Genomic DNA, 22,101 nt, shown 5'->3' with positions numbered 1-22,101 from the left:
TCTTTACCAAACGGTCGTTATAATTTAACACTCAATGACTTCATTCCATTGTCCAGGCGCCAATGAATATGCGTTTTAATATATTTTCACTGCCCCAAAAGTAAGATATTAAGATAAAAAATTAAAATTAAATGTATCCAAAAACAATTTAATGAGAACTTCTCTTAACGCCGTGTCTCTGTTATTGAAATTTCGTTACGTAACGCTAATAAGTCTTAAGTTGAGTAATAATTAATTCGTCAAATATCGATGAATGTAAAAATGTCCATATGTTAACATATGATAAGATTCTAACCTACAAAATTGCGATATCGGACTTTTCAAAGTCTTTAAGAGTAATTACCTAAGCGCGATAGACATTTCCTAAATATTTAATTTAATTTTACAATAACCGTTGCCACGTTCAACGCGCACGAATTAATGGAACACTTCGCATTCACATACTTAGCCTTTAGGCCATTTAACCTATCCTAATGCAATTTAATAAGTCTACATTTTAAATAACTTACCTAACGTACTCGTACATTACATGATGTAATTTACATCATGGAAGTTTTTTTTTTTATATGCTTTGTCCTACCTGTACTTGCATTTCAGTTTTGTTTTACTAATGATGCGTACCATTGCCCTAACTATCCTTAGTCGCAGTTTTCTTATGTTCGGTAGTTTAGGTTGCGTATAAACATTTCTGTTGTTAAACGATGACGAATTTCGTTCACGGTCTATGTACATTCGCCAATCAGACTACGTTAACACGCGTTTGAAATGGCTCGGTCATATTACATTTTTGGAGGAAAACCTATGTCAAGGTTATTGGTTAATTACCGTCGACTTGTAAAAGAGGTATCGGTACCGAGTGACGATCGTACATTGTATAGTAGTTATATAATAACACACATCACAATCAATTTATTGTCTAGTCACACGACCGTCTTCAGTTTCAGTTCAGTAATCGCCATCCCGACTAGCAAAGATATGTCATTTTTTTTTATAAAGTTGTTGCTTGTTAGGTAACTTGGTTATAGTTTATAAGTATTATAATGGTGTTTTGCAGCAAAGTAACTGACTTCTAGTGCTATTGATGATTATTGATAATGTGCTAAAGTAATTATCAAACGTTATTTTTGTAGGCATACACGGGAGAACATATTTGGTCCAAATAAAATTATGGTTAGTATAGGGACACAATACATATTTTCTAGTCGGAATAACTAAATAAATAGTTGGGCCAACTACGCACATGTTTAGTCAAAGCAATTTAACAGTTAGTTCAGCCAACTAAACGTTTAGTTGGCCCAACTATTTATTTTATTATTCCAACTAGAAATGTTTAGTGCCACTGTATTAACCATAATTTTAGATTGACCAACTATTAATTTTTTCTGCGACTTCTTTAGAAACCTGAACAAATCTGATTGATCCTTTTAATAAATATAAAACTTTTTAGGTTGTTGTAAAAAAAAAAGGCAGAAAGAAAAATATTAGAAAGCTGAAAAAGGCATGTTGAAAGAAGAAGGTGAAATAGTTCAACAAGAGATCACGGTCGAGGAAGACCGAAGGGCGGGAGAAAAGAAAATACAATAGAGCTTTTTGCTTGGTGATCAAGTATCACATATTGGTATAGTGCCGATTTAACTTAAGACTTTTTGAAGAATTATCTACACATGTATATATATATATATATAAACACCCTCGTAGTAGTTATTGGTCACGAGGTATTTAAAATCTGATAATTCCTAGGTAGTTTATAACTTGTGTGAGATATTCTTTAGATAAGGTACTAATTATTTACAATAAATTAAAAAATATCCTTAACCTAGAAGTGGTAGAAACTTTTTTGTTTTTATTAAGTATAGTTTTAAAACTTAAATTATAAATTCTTGCGTTCTGAATTACTTGAAGAAAAAACAACTTATTGTCTTTATTTATACTTTATAGACTTGTGACATAACGAAATTGGTCCATTGGTTACAAAATGATGGTGTGTCTAGACAAAAATTTTAAAAAAAATAGTAAAAACATATCATAATGTTATTTTTAATAAATCGTTTTTGGTAGTACATAAACGGAAGAACGTAAGAAAAGATAAATGTTGTCCCCGATAAGTGCCGAATCTGTGGAATGCGTTCGTTCTATGCACTAATATTATTTCGCAGAACACAAACAAATTAACCCATTTACGCCCAGCGTCCTTTATGTAGGAACTAGGACACCAGACTGGTAACTGTTTTAGTGTCTGTATCAACCTTGTTCATATTTATATCAACATTGTTCAACTTTATATCAAACTAGTATATATAACCTTGCGCATAAATGGGAAGTGTATTATACGAAGACACGGGGAAGAGCGAGGTGTGTGCGCGTGAATCGTAAATCGCCATGACGGTATCGTTCGGTCGAATCTGCTCGACAAGGTTCTTTTTATTAACGGCGAAGCCACGGATGCACTGGCGGACACACTGTGAAAACGCTTGACGAATTTACAGTCTTCGATGAGTACAACGCATTTAATTCCTAAGCTTAAACGAATGAATAACACTGCCACATTCCGGATTTATTACCTCACACCGTATCGTGGGAAAACGAATTCCAGAAGTGCTGGTATGTGCTGTGCATTCGTGACCCATATGCATACATCGATAATAAGCTATATAAGTTTGCTAAAAACCAATGATAAATAATGAAGCTACTGCATTAAGTATTAGTCATACTTAGATATAAAACAGACTAAACTCATGTTAAAATATAACTACAACACGATTTACGTTAAAAAGATTGCGTAACGACCTATATTGGTCTGCACACCGCAGGAACCATCAAACTGAATCACACCAATTCAACTGTGGAACATAATACTAACGCTTTAATCTAACTAGAAAGAGACTGAGAAGTAAACCAAATATGAAATACTATATTTTTTTTTCTCGAAAAATAACGTAGATTATGTTAAATTGATCACCCTGTATATACGATAATGATATTAAAAATAAATAAAAATCACAATAGTAAAAATATCATTAAGTGACAATATTAACATAATTATTAAACGGGTCCTACACGATCAATAGATTATAGATACCTAAGGTACTTAATATTGAGTCAATAAAATTATATCAATATTTGTGGGCAATTTACGTTTTCTGCATACCAGTCAATATTACGCAATATTCATTTCGAAAATTAATAAGCAATATGAATCATCAAAGTTGTCCAAATCGCGCATGTTTGGTTCTAGTGTTAAAGCATTTTTGAGTCATCGTTAGATAATGTTTTTAATTATTTTATCAACGTAATATACCTATTATAATTTATATAAAATAGTTTTTTTTTAATGTATAATACTGAATTATTTTGTATTAAGGTTGCATTCGATTTGAAAAACAGAAAAAATTCAAAGGGAACAAGAGGGGAAATAGGGGTACTACAAAAAATAACATCAATATACTCACAAAACCTTATTGAACTACCTACGAATAACTGAACTGAACCTCTAATGGCAACGGGATATTTTTTTATACATTTATTTAATTATTTTTTATACGCAACTCCAAGGTCGTAGGCGTTCGTTGCCACGGCGTCTATGGTCATTGGTCGGATGGCTAATTTGTATACACTTGCGGTATAGAGACATGGCATTGGCCGGTGCTAAAAATCCCGGGTGGTCACCCATCCAGGATTAAGCAGCGCCGGGCACAGTTTGGGTGCCGTGTGACAAGTGAGATAACCACTGCGCTATGCCATGGCCTTATTTATTTAATAATTGTTCGTATGCTTCATTTTGTTTTTTTGACGCGATTGAACAATCTTTGGACTTCAATTTCTATAGGACAGATAAATTCCGATACAGCTGGATGCGTCAATAATAAAACGTCTCTCTTCCATTTTGGGTGACACAGTTCAATATAATTAAACATGTTTTATTAGAAAATAATGAAATATATAATTTAATCGAAAGCGTGCTTGTACGATTCTTAGCTAATATTGTACAGGTTTGCATAATATCATTTATAAATGGACTACAATATTATGTATTTTGCTGGGGCTATTTGATTTGTTCAATATATTGTTCAACCGTTCAATATTTATTCCAGACAATTAATAATATCGCGCAAAAATATTGATCGCGTAACGTTCGCTTAAATTGTTCCCACATAAAAAAGCAGAATAAAGAATAAAGCGAAAGTTGTCCACCCCTATTAGAGAAAAGATATTATGGTAAATCTATCTGAAAAAAATTATTCGACCGTAAATTTTCAACAAAGTTATAGCGTACTGTAATTTTAAGTTATAATAAATTAATTTATGTGTTGGATGTTTTTCTCAATTTTAAAAGAGGAAGGGGAGAACTTTTTACCCATAAAGACTCGTTTAGAGTATGATTTTTGATCTGTAGCTTAAAGACTATAGAATTGTTAACCAGGATAAAATTAGTCCAGTGGTTTAAGACATATCGTGAATCCAAACACAAAAATTAAATTACTTCTATGGCCTTTTAGCCATTTTAATAAACTCACTGTTCTCAACAACAGTTCTTTAAATTTCGAGTCACCCTAAGGTGTATTATACTCCGTACACTATAGTACGTAACCATTTTTTAAGTAACACACCTTTAAAATTCGGTGAGGTGCTTTCAATATAATATTATTTATGTAAAAATTTACAATTATACTGATAAGTAGAAGTTACTATTACACGGGTACCAAAATACATGGGTAGTCGTGTAAATAAGAAAAACACCGACTGATAAACACCAGATTTTTTTCATTTTTAAATACCTACCCCGATAACAAACACCGTAACCACATACTAATTAAAAATAACGAGTATTCGTAAAAAAAAGTTGAGATGACTTACTTTGGCAGTAGGGTATATTATAATTTTATAGTCAACTGTTATAATTGCATAGAACCGTGGTGAGCCATATCGTATGTGTTACAATGTAACATATACATAGGTCTTCAGTTTTTTTTCATAATCTTCTAGAGCCTTATAACGCAATAAATTATAATTATGTTTAAAAATAGATATGTATTATAAGTACAAAGTATACTCAGTACGCGCGTTATATAATCCATTGTCATTGACCTATAACAATATTCAATTTAATAAACAACATTACCTAAATCTGCATTTGGCCGTTTGTTACATAACGAATAACGCAAACAAGCGGGTGCGCAATAGTTATGTACATATACGTATTTTTATAATTGTAATCATACCACTTGTACATGTAGCGTGAATTATAGATTTAAACTATGCCTGTAATCCGAGGCAATGTTAAATTAAAGTCAAATAAAAAAAATGTCATCGAGTGTATCATGTTAAAAACGAAATTACAAGCGATGAGCGCTATTTGGAATGTATTGTGGGCAATTTGTAGTATTCCGCGTAGTCGATTGAACACCAGACACCAAATTACTTTTATAGCTACCTACATAATGTTAAAATTGTAAGTTGTAACAATCAAAAGAAAAAAATGGAAATAAGTTTAAACTTTTTAACTTCGATGTACAGCCTTTTAATATATAGATTTAAAGTCATACATTGAAGGCACTTCGATGGGCGAAAAGTGAAAAATTTTACCCCTCGTGAATCTAGGTAAACGCTGTTGAAATAATAAATTCATAATTATTACCAGCAGAATGTCTTCAAAATAATTACTTTTTGGAGGAAAAGTATTAAATTTTATATTTAACATACAAAATAGGTAAATCGCTTCAATGCTCGGTAAATACATTTATTTATCTACTAAAAATAATTGTATTAAAAACATTTAAACTAAATTCTCCGTACTTAGATTTGTTATCAAGATTAATTATAAAAATGTTAATACATAGTACATTGTTACCCAAATCAGATTGGATGCTCTTGATCCCTGCTAGCTGATTCTACTCAATGATATTTTTGAACTATAACTTTACACATTGCATTGTAGTATTGTGCAAAAGCATGACCCGTTTAATATTATCGCAATTCGCAATTTAAACAATAAGCATTTGCTTAATCAATAATATTACTGATACAAAAATATATTATAATACGTTTAACGTTAAAACAAATTTGTTTGATATTTTAATGAATGGTATATTATTATTTGGCAATATTGTTTTTATATTAGGTTTTATTGGCAATGTTTGGTCGTGATACGTTATTTTATTTTATGTTTTGAAAGTAGTTTTTCGAATTTGGGTCTGTAAGTTAGGTATACTGATGATAATTCTTATGTTTAACTTATTATGGTGACCGTGTTTTTCAACTTTTTTTTAAAATAGTTCCGCCTAGTAGTAAAAAAAAATTATAAAACATGAATGTAAAACTTTAAATCAATTACAATGTTTTGTTGGGATAAAATATGAAGAAATAAAAATATTAGCAATGTCTGTCAACCGTAGTTTTTGACATATTATAATAAGTAATAAAATCGCGAATATTATCTTTAAACGCCTTAAAATTAATAATATTAGTTATAATCTAATTTTTTAAGAATTATTGTGGTCATCGACAAGTTCATTATAGAAGGACAATTACCACGACGATGTCCAAGTACAAGCGATAGATAGCAAGAGATACGTTTTAACCACCCCACCATATATGACAATATATCTCATTAAAAGTATATGTTTCCACCCACGGTTTGTGAACGCACGTCAGCTATATTATAGGTACTCTATAATAGCTACATATCATGAACGTGAACAGTGAGCTCTACATATTATCTAAAACAATAAAATATTATGTTCACGTGTATACGTATGAAAATGATGTTATGAGAACGGTGTGGTCTATAGTCTTAACGACCGAATAGCAAGTTATATAATAATTCGGGGTCATCCCACTACGTCAATGCAGCAATAGTCGGCTGAAACGTAAGCATTACGACAATAGGCGTTTTACGAAATCCAAAACGAATGGAGTACATTCATTAGGTGCCTACGTCTGAAATTCTGCCAGAATTATGTTATGATGTATCTAAAGAAGCTTTGTTACATGTACCTCGAGTAAAATGGACTCATCTCCGCTTTATCAGGCTACCGTCAGCCCAAACTCTACTCTACTGGTATGACTAGATTTTAACTATGATTATGACTAGAGGTTTTTTGGGGGTTAAGGGGAATAGGTGTCCCCAAAATTGTCTCTAACCCACTAAAAATGGTATTTGGTCTTCCCATAGTTTTCCAGTTCAACTTATACCGTGTATAAAATATGGTCCAAATAAAATTACAAACAAAATTGTGTTAAGTAATAATCAGAGCCTGATTAAAAGAAGTTAGGACCAAGAGCACCACTTCATTCGGAACTCTCTAAGAAGATTATAAACTTGAATAGGGGAAGCAATTTTTTTTGTAATCAAATAGGGATAGGATTCTAATTTCGGAATTACAAAATAACAACAGATGTTTTTTTTTTCAATATTTAAAAAATAAAGTATTAATAAACAAACGTTTCAATAGAAATATTGTACTAAAATAATAGTAGTTTTAATAAAAATGATAGCTTAAGATAATACTGAAAGAAAAAAAATATGATAACATTCTACAAATTTAAATTATTTGAACGTTTTTAAAAACGAAATTTTAAATAACTATTTCCGAACCCAAACTATACCTATTGTTCTTACAATTTCTGACTTTTAAGAATACTTACGGAAGTTATCTCCATGAATTATACCTAATACGAAAATCTAATATTTGAGATTTCTAATTTTTGTATACTCAATAAACTAGAGTCTAGAATGCAATAATATTGCCTACATTCATTGAGGTTAACTTAAAATTATAGCTTATCTCAGTCACATCTCACAAAAAAAATTTGAAGAAAATAAAATTATTAAACCAACTACAAAAATGTATACCAAAATGTGTGCTTAGATTAAAAAATAATAGCAACCATTGTTTTTCTCTGAATTTTGAATTATAAGTTTTAAAACTATTTCTTTTTCATATAGCTCCTGAAATTAGCCTTTTTTTTTTTGCAAGAAGTCCAACTTAACCCGCATGAAAGTAGATCAATGTGCATTTTGCACTTGGAACATTAATATACAAATGTTTAAATGTGCGTAGTTGTAGACGGTAGCAACTGTTTTTTTATTACTGAGGAAAAATCAAATTCATAAAATCAACTATTGAACATATAAAATAAACAAGATTTATAATGATTTCTTTGGATCATTAAGATATATACATCTAATAATGTATTCTTTAATGTGATTTTATTGCGTTTAAACGTAACACCTATAAACAAGTGACCGCCCATTGTACCTACCTAACCCAACTACACCACCCACTACACCTACTCCAGCCCTACTGTTCTGGCTGTCGAGGCTATTTTTCACAATTAGTTGTTTTTAAGACTGAAACCAATACACGTTAGCGTAGGTAACACGTTAGCGGTTAGTGTATAAGTTTATTATTAGTACAGTGAATAAGATTCTTTATTGTTAGGTTTTAGATTATTTTTTGACTACCACTTTCGAGGCCAAAAATTAAAACTGTTTATAGACCAACCATTTTTGTGTTATTCTAGTTATAGTAGTCGTATGAATATATAATAAATAAGAATAATTTAATTACTATTTGAATGATGTCAATTTAAAAAAGTTTTGTTAGCTACCGATTACAAAAAAAATAATAAAAACATGTTCACGTTTTACGTCTTTCAGCTCATTAATTGAGGCTTAAGCGGTACAGATTTAGCAGTTTTTGGGGGCTTTTACAGCTCGATGACGACCTAAAGCTTATCCCAAGAGACAGGTGGTAATTTCTCCCCCAACTCCCAAAAAAGTCACACTCCCGGAGGAACAAAACATAGTAAACTTATCAGCTTGCAACTGTAAAATGATTTATATAAGAAGAGCGCCGTTGTGAATACCGCCTACATAAGAGCTACCGGCTAAGGTTAGGCTTTTGAGTGGTAAGGATAATAGTTGAATATTGCAGAAATATATTATATATTAATATTATTATATCATCAATTTATTTTATGGAGAATAAAGTATTATAGACTGAGCCCTATTATTATATTGCTTTACATTTTACACAAATTCACACTATTCGTCTAATTTTTTTTCATAATCATTTTCCAATAACAAAGCTAATAAGGGTACCACCACTAGAACTTGAATAACACGTTAAAAAAAGTTTCATCAAGAATTTTACCTCCATTCAATAGAAATCGATGAACATAGTTTCATTGCCCAACGTCGAATAAAGAACCTCCTCCTTTTTTAAGTCAGTTAAAAACGCAGTCATTCGATAAACTCATAAAGATTACATTGGCAAATATTAAATATTGTTTCTTACGCACGCTATTCATTTTTATAGGTATCCCATATCTACATTTATAATCTGCGTTGTAAATTTTGAACATACAAATTATTAAATTAAATTGTTTTCCAACTTAGATAATCAAACTACTTTGACTAATAGAAAACACGTCTAAAGAGGGGGGAAAAAAGTGTACAATATGTTTTAAACTAACTGAAAGCTTTATTGACTTGCCATAAAAATAGATAAAAACAAAATGGTAATAAGTATAAATATAAAAAGTTAAAATGTTAGTAAAATCATTTTCAAAACATAGAGTTACCATTTTATAGGTATTTAACATCTACTATAATAATTTATTATAATAGCATATATAAAAGTGTTTAATAAAATATAATAAAGCCGCGTAATAACTTAAAAATTAAATATCATAAAATCAAAGAACTGCATAACTATAAATAGTTTGTTAAAAGTTATAAAATTAACTATTCATAATAAAATATGTATTACATTTATCTAAATAATATATTTAAAAATATTGGACGGAAATAATATTGCACTATTAATTACACTTCAATTAAATATAATTAAGTAAAAATTAATGTCTTTGTCATCAATCACAAATTTAATATTGTTAGAAATTTATAAATTAAAGAATTTTTAAACATCTATTATAAAAGTATTAAAAATGACTACTATTTATGTTCGAATTATACTCTTTTTGACAACTGTAAAACATAACTAACTTTCTTTATAGCTAATATAATTACTGGTAGAACTACAAAAAATAATAATAATAACATTTAAAAACAAACTTTATAACAAAATGTAGAACCAAACAAAAATAAATCAATATGTAAAAATGAATAATAAAAAGATGCACATAACAAATGTTTGCCTTTTAAGATTTCAAACTATACTTTTATGTACTGGAACTGACTTTGTACGCAACAACTGTGGCATGATCTAACTTGCCTGGCACCCCAAACAATGGCATTTTCCTAATGACCTCCTTTCTCTTTTGTCTTACCTCTCCTTGTGCCAACGGTTTTCCATTTACGTCTGCATATATGTCTATGTCTTCTAGTATCCGTCGTTTAGCCGCAGTGAGTCTGGTGACAAAATCTAACAATAGAGTTACCAAGTCTTTGGGCGTGTCAACTGCAGGTCCTTTACCTGACACGCCGTTTCTTATTAAATCCTCAGTTCTCAAAAGTGATAATTTGTGTCTTTGATACGCTTCTACACTGGGAAGTCCTAGTAACAAAACAAATAGGACAGTGTCAAGTGTCATGTAAAAGTCATGTAGGACGGGTTGGAGAAATGAAGTATTGACTTTATTGATATTCCACTATGAATCAATAAGAAATATTAGTACGTTTTTACTACCTGTAAAATGTCCTACGACAGGATCCAAGTTATCAGAGACGCCGTCGGAAGTAATGAAAACAATATCTCCTAAATCCACTTGCGTAATTGATAAAGTCAAATTCGATAACTCTGGATTTTGTCCGTCAACAGGACCTAAGGCGCCCATGACGTCTCTCATGTCCCTCATTCTGTGAATGTCGTGAGAACCCTGAGTGAGTTCTCGCACTCCATACTTTGGGCTGTACACATAACCTAAGCTGTCTCCAACGTTACAGCAACAAGCGACAAATTGGTTATCGACAACCGATGGAAGTACTACAACCGCCGTTAAAGTTGTTAAAGTTCCTTCTTCTTGAAGAATCATATTGTGAGCTGCATGGAATGATCGTAGTAAAGTCAAAAGAACATCCTGAAAAACAAAATTAAAAATATATAACATCTAAGTAATTACAACCAATACACTGCTAAAAGAAATAATTATAAAAATCTGTAATTCTAATTATTGTGAATTGTGATTAGTACTAGAATTGTACTACTTAGTCAAACACATATTTAACATGTTTTGTATCATATAAAGGATAAGAAACTTACTGTAGTGTTTTTTGGTGATTCTTTAACAGTAGGAAACAATTTTTTATTTAAATAATCCACACATCCGTGTACAGCGGATCTAGCCGCTGTTCTGGACTTAACACCCCAGTTGACCCCGTCGGCCAATACCATAATTGCAGAATTTGCTCGGGTTACAATGGCAAAACAGTCAGCTATTGGATCACCAGTATGTCGATGTGTAATAGGATGTACTTCGTACAACGAACAACTAGCGCCATAAGCATTTGTATGCTGGCTATTCCAGTTCTCAACACCAGCAACCAGATGATTTCCTGATTGGTCAAAACAATGTATATAATTTAAAACAACTAAATAAAGTAAATAAAACTTACTGAGTTTTTTTAAAATATTTGGTTTAGATTCTGAATTAGACGTTTCCTCAGCGGTATTGGCCATATCAATAGTAGACGTAGAAACCATTTTTCTTCCATTATCTAAATAATGTTTAAACAAGAAAAGCCAAAACTATAAATTTTAATTCTAAGGAAATATTTTTTTATGATATAAACTTACTCTACCCGTGTCGGGTATTTTGTTCTTTTTTACTATTATTATATTTTGCAATCAAAATAATATTCAATGGTAAAATTCCAGTAGCTACAACTTTTAAACTAATGGAGATAGCAAATTTCCGATGAATTGACGTAAAAAAAATACTATAATGTGTATTATAGACAGAAGAGTGTCCAGTACCGTAACACTAGGTTTGAAATTGTATACCACTCATTATAAACTCTCTTAAGATGACGTTTTACCCCCTATTTATTAAGGAGTTAGGTATAGGTAATTTTTTATAAAATCGTAGTTTAAAGGCTAAATTGTGATGTTTAATTATTATTACTTAAGTAATCTTGACTCTTTTTTGGTAGTTTATTTATTTTTCGAAATGTCATAGTATACTTGACAGCGATTTGAAAAAAAAATTTCATCTAATCTGGCTACGCATATTCTCTCTTATCAACTAAATAACAATCGTAGACAATTTTTTTTTACGTATTTAAAATAATAAGAACTTTATCTAGGTTCTCTTGTCGGTTTTTTTTGATATGATTTACCCAACATACACAATTTATATTTTAATTCTGACATTTTTTAAACTTTTTAAAGTGCTTGTATTTAAGGTAAAATTAAAGTTTTCCATAAAAACCGACGAGAGAACCTAGTTAATGTTTTCCTCTTTTAAACGATACCAACATTTTTATTCTATGACCAATTCGCTTTGACTTACACGCTTTACAGTAAACCCCCTTTTTATGATTATTTTTAAAGGGTATAACGTCCTCTTAAAAAAATACCCAGACAAAATGTATTTCAAATAATCTCCAAAAGGCAACTCAAATTTCTCCGTAGTATTTTTACAAAATATTTTCCATTATAGAATTGCGGTTTTTTAAAATATGTCTAACTTTGAACACATATTGGAATAACTAGTTTAAGATTAAGACTTTGGTTATAAACCTAAATACTAGAAATTATCTTTATTTTATTTCTATATAATTAGATGTTACGTTAATAGTTTATCGGTAGGAATTTTAGTCTAGATATTTTTTTAACACACCTCATATTTGTTTTGACGCTATGTGAGTGTTTCTAATCTAACTGAACAGTACATAAATCAACTTAGGCTACATCATAACGAAACATATTAATTTAGTTGATGCAATTAAATGCTATAAAGAGTTGTGTAAATTTTTCAGCAAATTATAAACACTTTTATCATACCACATTCCTCGTCGATATTATCAATGAAATTTATTTCTGAATCACTCGCCGATATTTGTTTTTCTGTTTGATTGACCGACATGAGTCCCCCGTGAGGCCCAGTCAAAGACGAAATCACATCATAACTTGAAATCTGTCCCAATGGCTGTGGCGGTACTTCTTGAGGAGTCCTCCCGTGCAATATAACAGGAGCGTTTTTATTTATTTCGTTTCTAATAAAACAATCAATGTAAATCTTCAATATTGTAATTACTTATGTATTTTGTATAAAGTATTGTATAATTACCCGTTGAGGTATTTCTTAATGAAACGATTAGATGCATTGTCGTCGTTTCTCGATTCTGAAGGTGTAGAAAACTGACGGAAAAATCCAGAAAATTTTTGCTTAAATGAAGGCATTGCTCTAGATATTTTATTTTATAAATTCGACACCATTTTTGTTTTTTAATAACTTTCCATATCAGACGTGGGGAGTGTAAATTACAACTCCGTTGAATTAAATAGCAATATTTTTTTAGAGAAAACTTAAAAGAAATTATTTTATTGTTCAGTTTCTGTACGTAGTGAATTCAACGTCGAAATGTTGACAATTATTTTAGTTAGGTATTCCAACTTCCAAGTACTTAAACGTAATGACTATTGAATAGTGATAATGAATAATTTCACTTTATCAAAAATCCATTGACAATAATTATTATTAGTGACAGTGCTGCTGTAGCGCTTTCTAACGGTGTCTTTTACTACTGTTTAACTTCAAAACAAGTCTGGAGACCTGTTCTTGAATTTTTATTATAGGTATTATACATTTTTGTCACATAACACATACCTTAGTCATAACACAATACTCGAGAAGATTTCCTCACCGTTGATTAATTGTAGAGTGGTACTCTAATGGTTAATTAAGGCGATAAAACGCCCGTTTAGCTACATAATGATGAACATTTATATACTAAATTTGTTTGTGTCAATGCATTCATTTACTTATTACTTGATTTGTTTTTAATTTTAAATGAATAAAAAACGTAAATGCATTCAATTTTCCACTAAATAATCCAAACATTATTTATTGACAACGTTTTATATATATATATTATAAAAAATCTTAACAAGTATCTTTCAGTGGTTTCAACACAAAAAAATGATACTTTTCAGTGGTAGTGAATACGAGTATTGAGATTTAGGGTAGCAGTGTGCTATCGTCAGCAATACTAACAGCAGTCTGAAGACTTAAAGTTTTCAATTCATAATTCAATATTGGTATTTTTAAATGTTATATCTTATAACAATAAATTATTACCAATTAAATCAATCAACATATATATTTTCTACTATATCTTTTCTAATTACTAAAGGCGTTTTTTTTTTTTATCAGCCTATTAATACAAAATATTTTTGGCTCTAAAGCTAAGTTAATGTTTGTAATTATGTTCATTCTAAATAATAAAGAAAAGAAGTGATGAGCAGAGAAGCTCAGTCGCTTTTCGCCCAACATAGCAAGTGAGACGTTGGCTTGTAGTATAAATAAAATGAATAGCCAATATTGTCCTATTTTTATTATTTAACTGGTTAATAAATAATATTTATTATTTAAGTATCGGGAATAAATTTCTGGACATAAAACAATTTATTTTAAATAGTTTATTAATAGCTTCTACAAAAATCTTAAAATACTACTGATCCAATAGGCTCTGCTCTGATCGCACTTAAATCTATTGTGGAGTCCATGGTTTCGTCAATTTCTCCAATAATAGCTCTGAAATAAAATATTTAAAGCAAAAAAAATATAGTTGTATTCATAGTATAAATTTCAACCAAAATTTTCATTTTTCTCTTAGACTAAAACAATATTATTTAAACCAATACAATCTAAGGAACTTTTACCATGAAATAATATCTCTACAAAATTAAAGATAAAGACTAGTAACATTTTAATATGAAGCCCAGGTGGTTATACAATTTTACCTGCTAATTACATAACAAACTGCCCTACCAGTTAGGTTATCTAAAAAATGTACAAGCCCTCATTTGCTTATCATTAATAAGGCTGGCACCAACAAAAAGAATAAAGAAATGTTTAATTTTTACTGTACTCAATTTTACAATACTTGATATAGGACAATAAATATTTATGAAGTCAGAAACACTTTTAATGATTTTATAAAGTTGCTAAGGATGACTATTGATACTTGATAGTATACTAGAAATTTGTAAAATCAAGAATTTTGTCATTCAAAGTATATTTATTTAAGATCTAAGAATGATATTGGTGAATTTTTTTATATAAATATTTGTGGGAATAGAGGACTCTCAAACTGAGTGGTAGTGAGTAGAAACCAAAATGCATTAGTCTTGTATGCACCTGCGTTTTCCGTAACCCATTTTGGTTTTTGCACAGTATTGCTCTTATATAGGATAAGATATAGATTATTTTAATCTATTATATTACATTATGTGATGAGGGCAAAAAAAACTGTAATTAACAAGGTATGAATGAACATGACATTAACAATAATAATATTTATCCATTCTGGTATGTTGTAACAAATTTTTAATTAAGTTCAGATATTATTCACCCCATTTCAAAATGTATAATTTAAAAAGTATACCTATGTATATGGCTGCTTTATTGTATGCGTAGTCATAAATTATACATAAAGAAGAAATAAAAAGTGTCTCACACATTATCACCACGAATAAGATGAAGTCCTAAAACAACTTGTTCAACACCTTGATTTGGACTATACACTCGTTCATGGCTGTCATCTAAAATTATATTTATAGTTTGATCAAATCCTTTGAGCGTTCCCTATTACATAAAAAAAAATTAAAATTATTAAGTAAAACTTATAAGCAAACAAGGGAAATAATTACCACAAAATTTCTTCCATCTGACGTTATAATAGAAACCGTATCTATGTGGTATGTGGTCAGGCTTTAATTTAGACAAAATATTTTTTATTTATTATTTTAATTATTAAATACAAAACTTAAATAATTGAAATATTTAATGCAACAGAATCACAATTTTCATACCTAACTATGTCATTAAACGTTAAATAATTGTAATTTATATAATTTATAAACTAAAAGTAGTCATAGGCATGATAAGCTCTCCTCGTATACAAAATAAATTAATAAGTAATAACATGTTTGATAACACATCGCAAATAATTAAAATGTGTTACTCTTCATAAGTTTTTCTTTATCATGTTAGTAATATTATCATGGGAATAACAGGTTTTAGTTTTAGCAAAAAAAAACATTAAATTTAAACAATACAAAATCTTGGGTAAAATGTTAATTTTTTTTTATATTTATAAATGTATATAAAGAATAGATATACATATTATAATAAGATAATATTGAAAACAGTATTTGTTTAAAAGGATACGGTTTACATAACTTTCAAGTCCTGAACTCATTGTAAGTTCTTATCAAAAACCACGAGTAACTAAAATTCTGAAATAGAAATATAGAATAGTTTAAAATATTGTATTTTATATGAATAGAATTCTTATTTCCAGCTACGTTTAAATCGGTATGTACTGTAATGAAATGTACTTACTACAGACAACTCTCCTGGTTGTATTTTAAAATAAAATGTCGTACGATTATTGAAATAATAACTATAGGTAAAAATACAAGTTTAAAGACGATAATCTAAAATAATCAAAATAAAAGTATCGATTAGCGGCTTACAAATAATTATTTGTTTATTCCTCGCGTAACGCTGAACGCGCTGATAAGACAACAACATTATCAAATATTAATATTTACCTCCAGACAGAGATAACACGCATCTCATAATGATAACAAGCTATTTGGACACAGAATATATTAATTATTGATTTAATCTATTCTGTGGTATAGATATGAATAACACATAATATAGGTGTGTCCGCATTTTGTATTGACAATTTTTACAACATGGCTGTTGGCGTGTCCCCTAAAAAATTCACAACCACCCAATAACACCGGCATGGCGGCATCAATTTTGCAGCTTTTACATGTCGCTGATATACCTATCCCTATGTACTTTTGTTATGAGGTGGCTATAGATTCCTAATACGGTTATAGATAATATATGATAATAATTGTAATAGATAATCTATATATTATCTTATTACGAATGATTCAATTATTCAAAAACAAAAAATATAAACTGCAAATCATAAATTACTAGCAAATACTATAAATGACCATTTAACACAAGTGCTAAACAATACCTATGATTGTTAAACATTAAAATAGTCAGTCATCACTAACAATATTCAAGTATTCAAACTTGACTATTAGTATATTGTGGAGTATGGACATATGTAATAACATTTAAATACCAGTTACAATTTTCTTAACAGTTACCCATTTTAAAAGTAACTGTAGTTAATCATCAAGGATTATATTCTTAAATATTTTATTTTACATATAATACTATGTACTTCTAATTAGCCATTGTCCGTTGGTTATCAACTCGGTTTCTCAGTTATAGTTTTGTCAAGCTACCCATCCACTTATGTTACATATATTGTTCATATCAAAAAATGAAACAAATTGTACCTAATCTAATTGTTTTTGATTTAGGTAAGATCTAATTTATCTTTAATTAATTTTTATCAATAAATTATATTTATTTGACGGTTTCCAGAGAGAGAAAAATCTTAGTAAATGCTTGTTATTTACCCAATAATCTTATTGTGATCATGTACTCCTAAAAAAAGCTTGGATTGGGCCTTTTGATAAATAAATTTGGTTTCTTGCCAACAGTTTTCACTTAGAAAACAATAGTCTCCCTCCAAATAATAGATCTTTGACATAAAACAAATCCTACATAAAAAATAAAATAAATCTTGTGTATTACCATGTATATTATTCTGAAGTGTATTATTTCTATGTATTATTATTTTAGATAATACTCTATGGCCGTTTCATACAGATCAATGTCAAAGGCCTTTTCAGCTCCATTCTCCGTAAGTTCCTATCACAAACTAAGATAAATCTCTATCTTTGTTTGTAGTACTAATGTAACTAATGTATACTTATTATATCTTATGACACTACTTGTTTCTAATCACATCATTGTAACTGTTGAATATTGAATACATAGGTAGTAAAATAAACGGTTTTGAGAATTTAGAATTTACGCATTACAGTAGGTACTGGCCACAATCATTTTTTATTGAAAAATATATTTTGAAGTTTTATAAGGTTAAGTCTCCTCTAGCGCTTTAGCAGAATAAGTTCTTTCTGGAATGAACTCCAACCCAAAAGTTACCAGTGGACTCAATATTAATAATGTCTGATATTAACTTATACTCATTAGATTCCTCTAGAATTACGGTATCGAGAACTAATATACCAAAAAATGTTAAATGAGTTTAAAATTGTTTAGAGGTATAGTGATGGATTTTGATGGCAACAAGTATGAACTATTTCCCGAAGTTATTGAATTATTAAGAAAATTAAAAAATAAAAATTACATCTTAGCTGTTGCATCGAGAATTGAAGATATTCCCACAGCCTACCAATTGCTAATTTATTTCAATATTTTACATTTCTTCACGTACATAGAAGTGTATCCATGCAAAAAAACGATCCATTTTCAATGGTGTGTGTATTTATTTATATATATATATAAATATTTATTTATTTATTATACATATATAATATACTTTTTAATTTTTTATTGTAGGTTACATTTAAAAAGCCTTTTACCATACGATCAAATGATATTTTATGATGACAATATACGCAACATTCAAAGTGTGGCAAAATTAGGAGTTCGTACTTATCATGTAAAGAACAACAAAGGAATATCATTAAGACATTTACAAAATATGGGTATTAAATTATAATATAAGTGTATAATAATTATTTTTTAAATTAATTTTTTTTAATTAAAATATTATATACAAAAATATAACAAAATTAATTTTAATCAAAATGTATGGTTTTCATGTATTCCATTATGCTGGAAGTCCAGAAGCTTTATGGCTTAAAACTCTCTGTTGGCATACAAATTTAATATTAAAATAAATTATTTTTAAAACTGTTATTTTAACACATTAATAAAACTTGCCTTTAAAATGGTAGCTGACTGGCAAACTGTCAAGCCCAAGTTACGGCCAAATTTTAAAAGAGCAGATGGTATGAACTGGTTATTACTACCATATGTTTTCTGTATCATATCTATTCCGAGCATAATCGGAATATTGCTGGCTTGAGCGTTACTTTCATAGTTCAATAGCGCATGTATGTCTCCTATTTATTAAACAGTCATTAATTTATAATATAAATGACAAGATTAATAAATGTTACAAACCAATATCAGCGCCTGTCAACAATGATTTTTTAAGTTGGCTGCTGAGTTCAATAACATCACTGAAACCTAAATTTACGCCCTGTCCAGCTAAAGGGTGTATTCTGTGTGCAGCATCACTATAAAAAAAGTTTCTAAATAATTATATTTTTATCATTTAATGTTACAATATCTATATATTAACGAACCCAACAATAGCGACGCGTTGACCAACATAACGGCAAGCGTGTCCAAATCCAAGAGGAAATGAAGCTCTGCTATTTTTTGTAACTCCTACAACTGTTGGGCTCACTAAACTTGTTTTATTTTGTTCATTATTTAAACCACTAGATAGTAAACACATATTAATCGCAGTAGATATATTTCCGTTAATATCATCGGCTAAGTTTGAACCAGTACTGTTTGATTCTTCGTCCTTATTATTAAAAAAATATATATAATTGAAATAAAATAAATAATACTTTTTACATTTTTTTTTTTGTTTTTAAATGTAAATACCGATAAAGCACTATTTAAAGTTTTGATAAATTCGTCTTCAGTACATTGTACTAAACGCTGTGCCTCTTCATTGCTCGTAGTCCACGCAATTGAACACGTTTGATTGTCTAGCTAGAGTACAATAATAATAATTAAAGCATACAAACATTTATTAATTATACGAGTCCAATTAACAGCTCACTTACTGGCAACAAAGCAATGGGACCAAGTGTAGCGAACTTTTGCCAAGCTACATTTCTGTCGTTAGAATCAGACTGTAAAAGATTATATGACAATAAATCAATTGTTTAACATAGTCAACACTACTATTGTTATTAATATTACTTTTAATGATTTTATTTAGAATATATTTAACTAAGAATAGACTTCGTAAAATGTTTTTATTTATTAATATAAAGGGTGTTCCATAGAGGATGCTGGATTTTAAAAATGTAATAACTCATTCAATTTTTTACGAAAAAGATCATATTTTATATTTTTACATTCAGTATGAATTCCGATTTAATAATTAAATACTATATCTGCAATATGTCCTCTGTTTTGTCTACACAAAATAATTCCGTCGGCGAAGTTCGCAATCGCTTTTAGACACATTTCTTCATCAATTTCATCAATTACACGCCGAAGCTTTTGGGTTTTCCAAACTAACCTAACCGACCAGCCATGGCTTACAAGATCAGGCCATCTCACATTCTTTCAATATTTTTTCTGGGGGTTAGTAAAATTTTTTCTTCACATTAACAAACCTTAATCTATTCAAGAACTTTGGCATGTAATTGATGAAGAAATGTGACTAAAAGCAATCACAAACTTCGCCGACAAAATTAATTCGTATAGACTAAACGGAGGAGGACATATTGCAGATGTAGTATTTCATTATTAAATTGGAACACACACTGAATGTAAAAATATAAAATATGATCTTTTGGTAAATAATTGAATAAGGTTACTTAAAAAATGTCCATATTATATTGTTACATTTGTGTTCTGTAGTTGCACATTAGCCACGACTGCACGTTGACCATATTCCCAACTCAAATACTGTTGGCCGTTAATTGATGACCGCACTTTTGAATGAAAACCGTCTGACCCAATCTATATAAAGGGTTTTTATTTAATTTTAACTTTACAAACAAGTTTTTTTTTTTTATTTTACCAGCAAACTAGTGTTATAAGTTTTTTCTCTGTTAGCTATTTTAACAACTGCTAAATCCGTATCTTGTTTTGGTAAATAACATTGATCGACTTTGGAATCATATTGAACCGTTATGTTTGGGTTGTTGAGTATTTTACTATGTAATGCTTCGAGAATAGCATCATTTTCAACCATATATGCTAAATTATCATCATTACCAAATGTTAATATGTTATTTTTATCACTTTTCTCTATACTTGAATTCCATATCTAAATAAACAATATACATTTAATTATTATGTAAATAGTTACATAGCATAAACAAAACACAAAGCACTTACCCTCATTTCTTTGACTTCACAATAACCATACAAATTTTCAATTATTTCCCAAGCACCAACTGACTGCAATAACTTTACACTCGATTTACTCAATGCCGACACTCTATTACTATACGTCCTACCAGTTTTTTTTTCACCTTTGCTTGGTTTTTGTATGGTTTTACCAGGACCCCCTTCCAATAGAAGTATGGACATATCATGAAAACCTGGGTCATTGACTACAAAACGGTAAATTGTCATTGAAATAAAATACGACTAACATCACAGTCCATTAGGTAATGATAATTACCGAGCTTGCACGCCATCGAACAGCCAACCATACCCCCGCCAGCAATAACAACATCATAAAAATCCTTATTCGATGAGCTACTATCGGAAGAAAAATGCAATCTGTTTGAAAGTAAAGTTGTGTAATTTGTTTTTAGATGTCGTTTTGATGAAATTAAAACAATTGTCTTGTATATTTTGTTGATCGATGTACTAGTAAACATTGTGAAAATCTTCTTGGGTAATCAAATCACTTGCAAACTTGTATAGCAATAAGTAAAAAACAAATTTTAATTATGAATTAATTGACAATTTAATAAATTAACGTAGTTTGTAGTTTAAAGTAAACTATCAAATTAAGACGGACTTCTTTGTTTAACAAAATATTATACCTATTACGTTTTAAAGAACATATAATGTTAAGACAATTGATAAAAACTAATTCTAAATTAATTATTGTCATCATAAGACATAAACTAATTTATGATTGACATTCTTTAAAAAATTTAACTTTTTTTTCACTTTTACCAGATCTCATTTCATTATGTGTTATCTATTTTTACTTTAGTGATAACG

General features: G+C 29.4%; 4 protein-coding genes across 7 annotated transcripts; 1 reads left to right on the top strand and 3 right to left on the bottom strand.

Annotated features, from left to right (window-relative positions):
• Window positions 1–9,807: 9,807 nt before the first annotated feature.
• LOC126834233 (PP2C-like domain-containing protein CG9801) lies at window positions 9,808–13,628 on the bottom strand. 3 transcript variants are annotated; one of them, XM_050566011.1, is made up of 7 exons: window positions 13,255–13,627; window positions 12,969–13,180; window positions 11,579–11,680; window positions 11,226–11,518; window positions 10,653–11,043; window positions 10,440–10,520; window positions 10,226–10,375 (listed from the first exon to the last, which is right to left on the bottom strand). In XM_050566011.1, exons 1-7 carry the CDS (start codon window positions 13,365–13,367, stop codon window positions 10,347–10,349), a joined length of 1,221 nt encoding a protein of 406 aa, XP_050421968.1. In that variant the 5' UTR covers window positions 13,368–13,627; the 3' UTR covers window positions 10,226–10,346. The 3 variants fall into 3 exon arrangements, with proteins under 3 accessions (XP_050421966.1, XP_050421967.1, XP_050421968.1); XM_050566010.1 differs by having other exon boundaries at window positions 9,812–10,520; XM_050566009.1 differs by having other exon boundaries at window positions 9,808–10,520; window positions 11,226–11,680; window positions 13,255–13,628.
• Window positions 13,629–14,591: 963 nt separating this feature from the next.
• Window positions 14,592–16,687, bottom strand: LOC126834080 (U6 snRNA-associated Sm-like protein LSm8). Its single transcript, XM_050565725.1, has 5 exons — window positions 16,534–16,687; window positions 16,360–16,427; window positions 15,840–15,880; window positions 15,647–15,774; window positions 14,592–14,721 (listed from the first exon to the last, which is right to left on the bottom strand). Exons 2-5 carry the CDS (start codon window positions 16,388–16,390, stop codon window positions 14,631–14,633), a joined length of 291 nt encoding a protein of 96 aa, XP_050421682.1. The 5' UTR covers window positions 16,391–16,427; window positions 16,534–16,687; the 3' UTR covers window positions 14,592–14,630.
• A 422-nt stretch (window positions 16,688–17,109) lies between these two features.
• Window positions 17,110–18,850, top strand: LOC126834077 (magnesium-dependent phosphatase 1-like). 2 transcript variants are annotated; one of them, XM_050565719.1, is made up of 5 exons: window positions 17,110–17,287; window positions 17,418–17,549; window positions 17,875–17,935; window positions 18,358–18,573; window positions 18,658–18,850. In XM_050565719.1, exons 1-5 carry the CDS (start codon window positions 17,278–17,280, stop codon window positions 18,818–18,820), a joined length of 582 nt encoding a protein of 193 aa, XP_050421676.1. In that variant the 5' UTR covers window positions 17,110–17,277; the 3' UTR covers window positions 18,821–18,850. The 2 variants fall into 2 exon arrangements, with proteins under 2 accessions (XP_050421676.1, XP_050421677.1); XM_050565720.1 differs by having other exon boundaries at window positions 17,110–17,341.
• On the bottom strand, window positions 18,833–22,076 carry LOC126834076 (ubiquinone biosynthesis monooxygenase COQ6, mitochondrial). The gene is made up of 11 exons (XM_050565717.1): window positions 22,054–22,076; window positions 21,548–21,786; window positions 21,259–21,476; window positions 20,939–21,187; window positions 20,761–20,877; window positions 19,968–20,036; window positions 19,783–19,893; window positions 19,473–19,699; window positions 19,288–19,403; window positions 19,041–19,226; window positions 18,833–18,966 (listed from the first exon to the last, which is right to left on the bottom strand). Exons 2-11 carry the CDS (start codon window positions 21,747–21,749, stop codon window positions 18,932–18,934), a joined length of 1,530 nt encoding a protein of 509 aa, XP_050421674.1. The 5' UTR covers window positions 21,750–21,786; window positions 22,054–22,076; the 3' UTR covers window positions 18,833–18,931.
• Window positions 22,077–22,101: the final 25 nt, after the last annotated feature.

Source organism: Adelges cooleyi, unplaced genomic scaffold (assembly GCF_023614345.1).
Source record: "Adelges cooleyi isolate 19-005CV unplaced genomic scaffold, UGA_ACOO_1.1 ACOO_flye_CR_arks_rails_tigmint_CR_PRNA_21, whole genome shotgun sequence".
In the NCBI taxonomy this organism is placed as follows: Eukaryota; Metazoa; Arthropoda; class Insecta; order Hemiptera; family Adelgidae; genus Adelges; species Adelges cooleyi.
The sequence above is the reverse complement of the archived record's forward strand: the minus strand, read 5'-3'. Positions and strand labels throughout refer to the sequence as shown.

Bases quoted from the DNA above. Each gene is read 5' to 3' on its own strand.
- LOC126834080 (XM_050565725.1), bottom strand. From the start codon at position 16,390: ATGAGTTCAGGACTTGAAAGTTATGTAAACC. The intron at 15,775-15,839 runs GTAATTATTTCC...TTTATGTAATAG, and splicing joins CAGATGGAAGAAATTTTGTG to GGAACGCTCAAAGGATTTGA. The intron at 14,722-15,646 runs GTGAGACACTTT...ATTTTATTTCAG, and splicing joins CTTATTCGTGGTGATAATGT to AGCTATTATTGGAGAAATTG.
- LOC126834233 (XM_050566009.1), bottom strand. From the start codon at position 13,367: ATGCCTTCATTTAAGCAAAAATTTTCTGGATTTTTCCGTCAGTTTTCT. The intron at 13,181-13,254 runs GTAATTATACAA...TTGTTTTATTAG, and splicing joins ATTAAGAAATACCTCAACGG to AAACGAAATAAATAAAAACG. The intron at 11,681-12,968 runs GTATGATAAAAG...AACATTATTTAG, and splicing joins TAATATCGACGAGGAATGTG to ATAATGGAAGAAAAATGGTT.
- LOC126834076 (XM_050565717.1), bottom strand. From the start codon at position 21,749: ATGTTTACTAGTACATCGATCAACAAAATATACAAGACAATTGTTTTA. The intron at 20,037-20,760 runs GTAACAATATAA...AATCTTTTACAG, and splicing joins TGCAACTACAGAACACAAAT to TCTGATTCTAACGACAGAAA. The intron at 18,967-19,040 runs GTTTTATTAATG...GCCAACAGAGAG, and splicing joins AGCTACCATTTTAAAGGCAA to TTTTAAGCCATAAAGCTTCT.
- LOC126834077 (XM_050565719.1), top strand. The intron at 17,550-17,874 runs GTAAGATCTAAT...TTATTATTTTAG, and splicing joins TCTAATTGTTTTTGATTTAG to ATAATACTCTATGGCCGTTT. The intron at 18,574-18,657 runs GTGTGTGTATTT...TTTTTATTGTAG, and splicing joins AAAACGATCCATTTTCAATG to GTTACATTTAAAAAGCCTTT.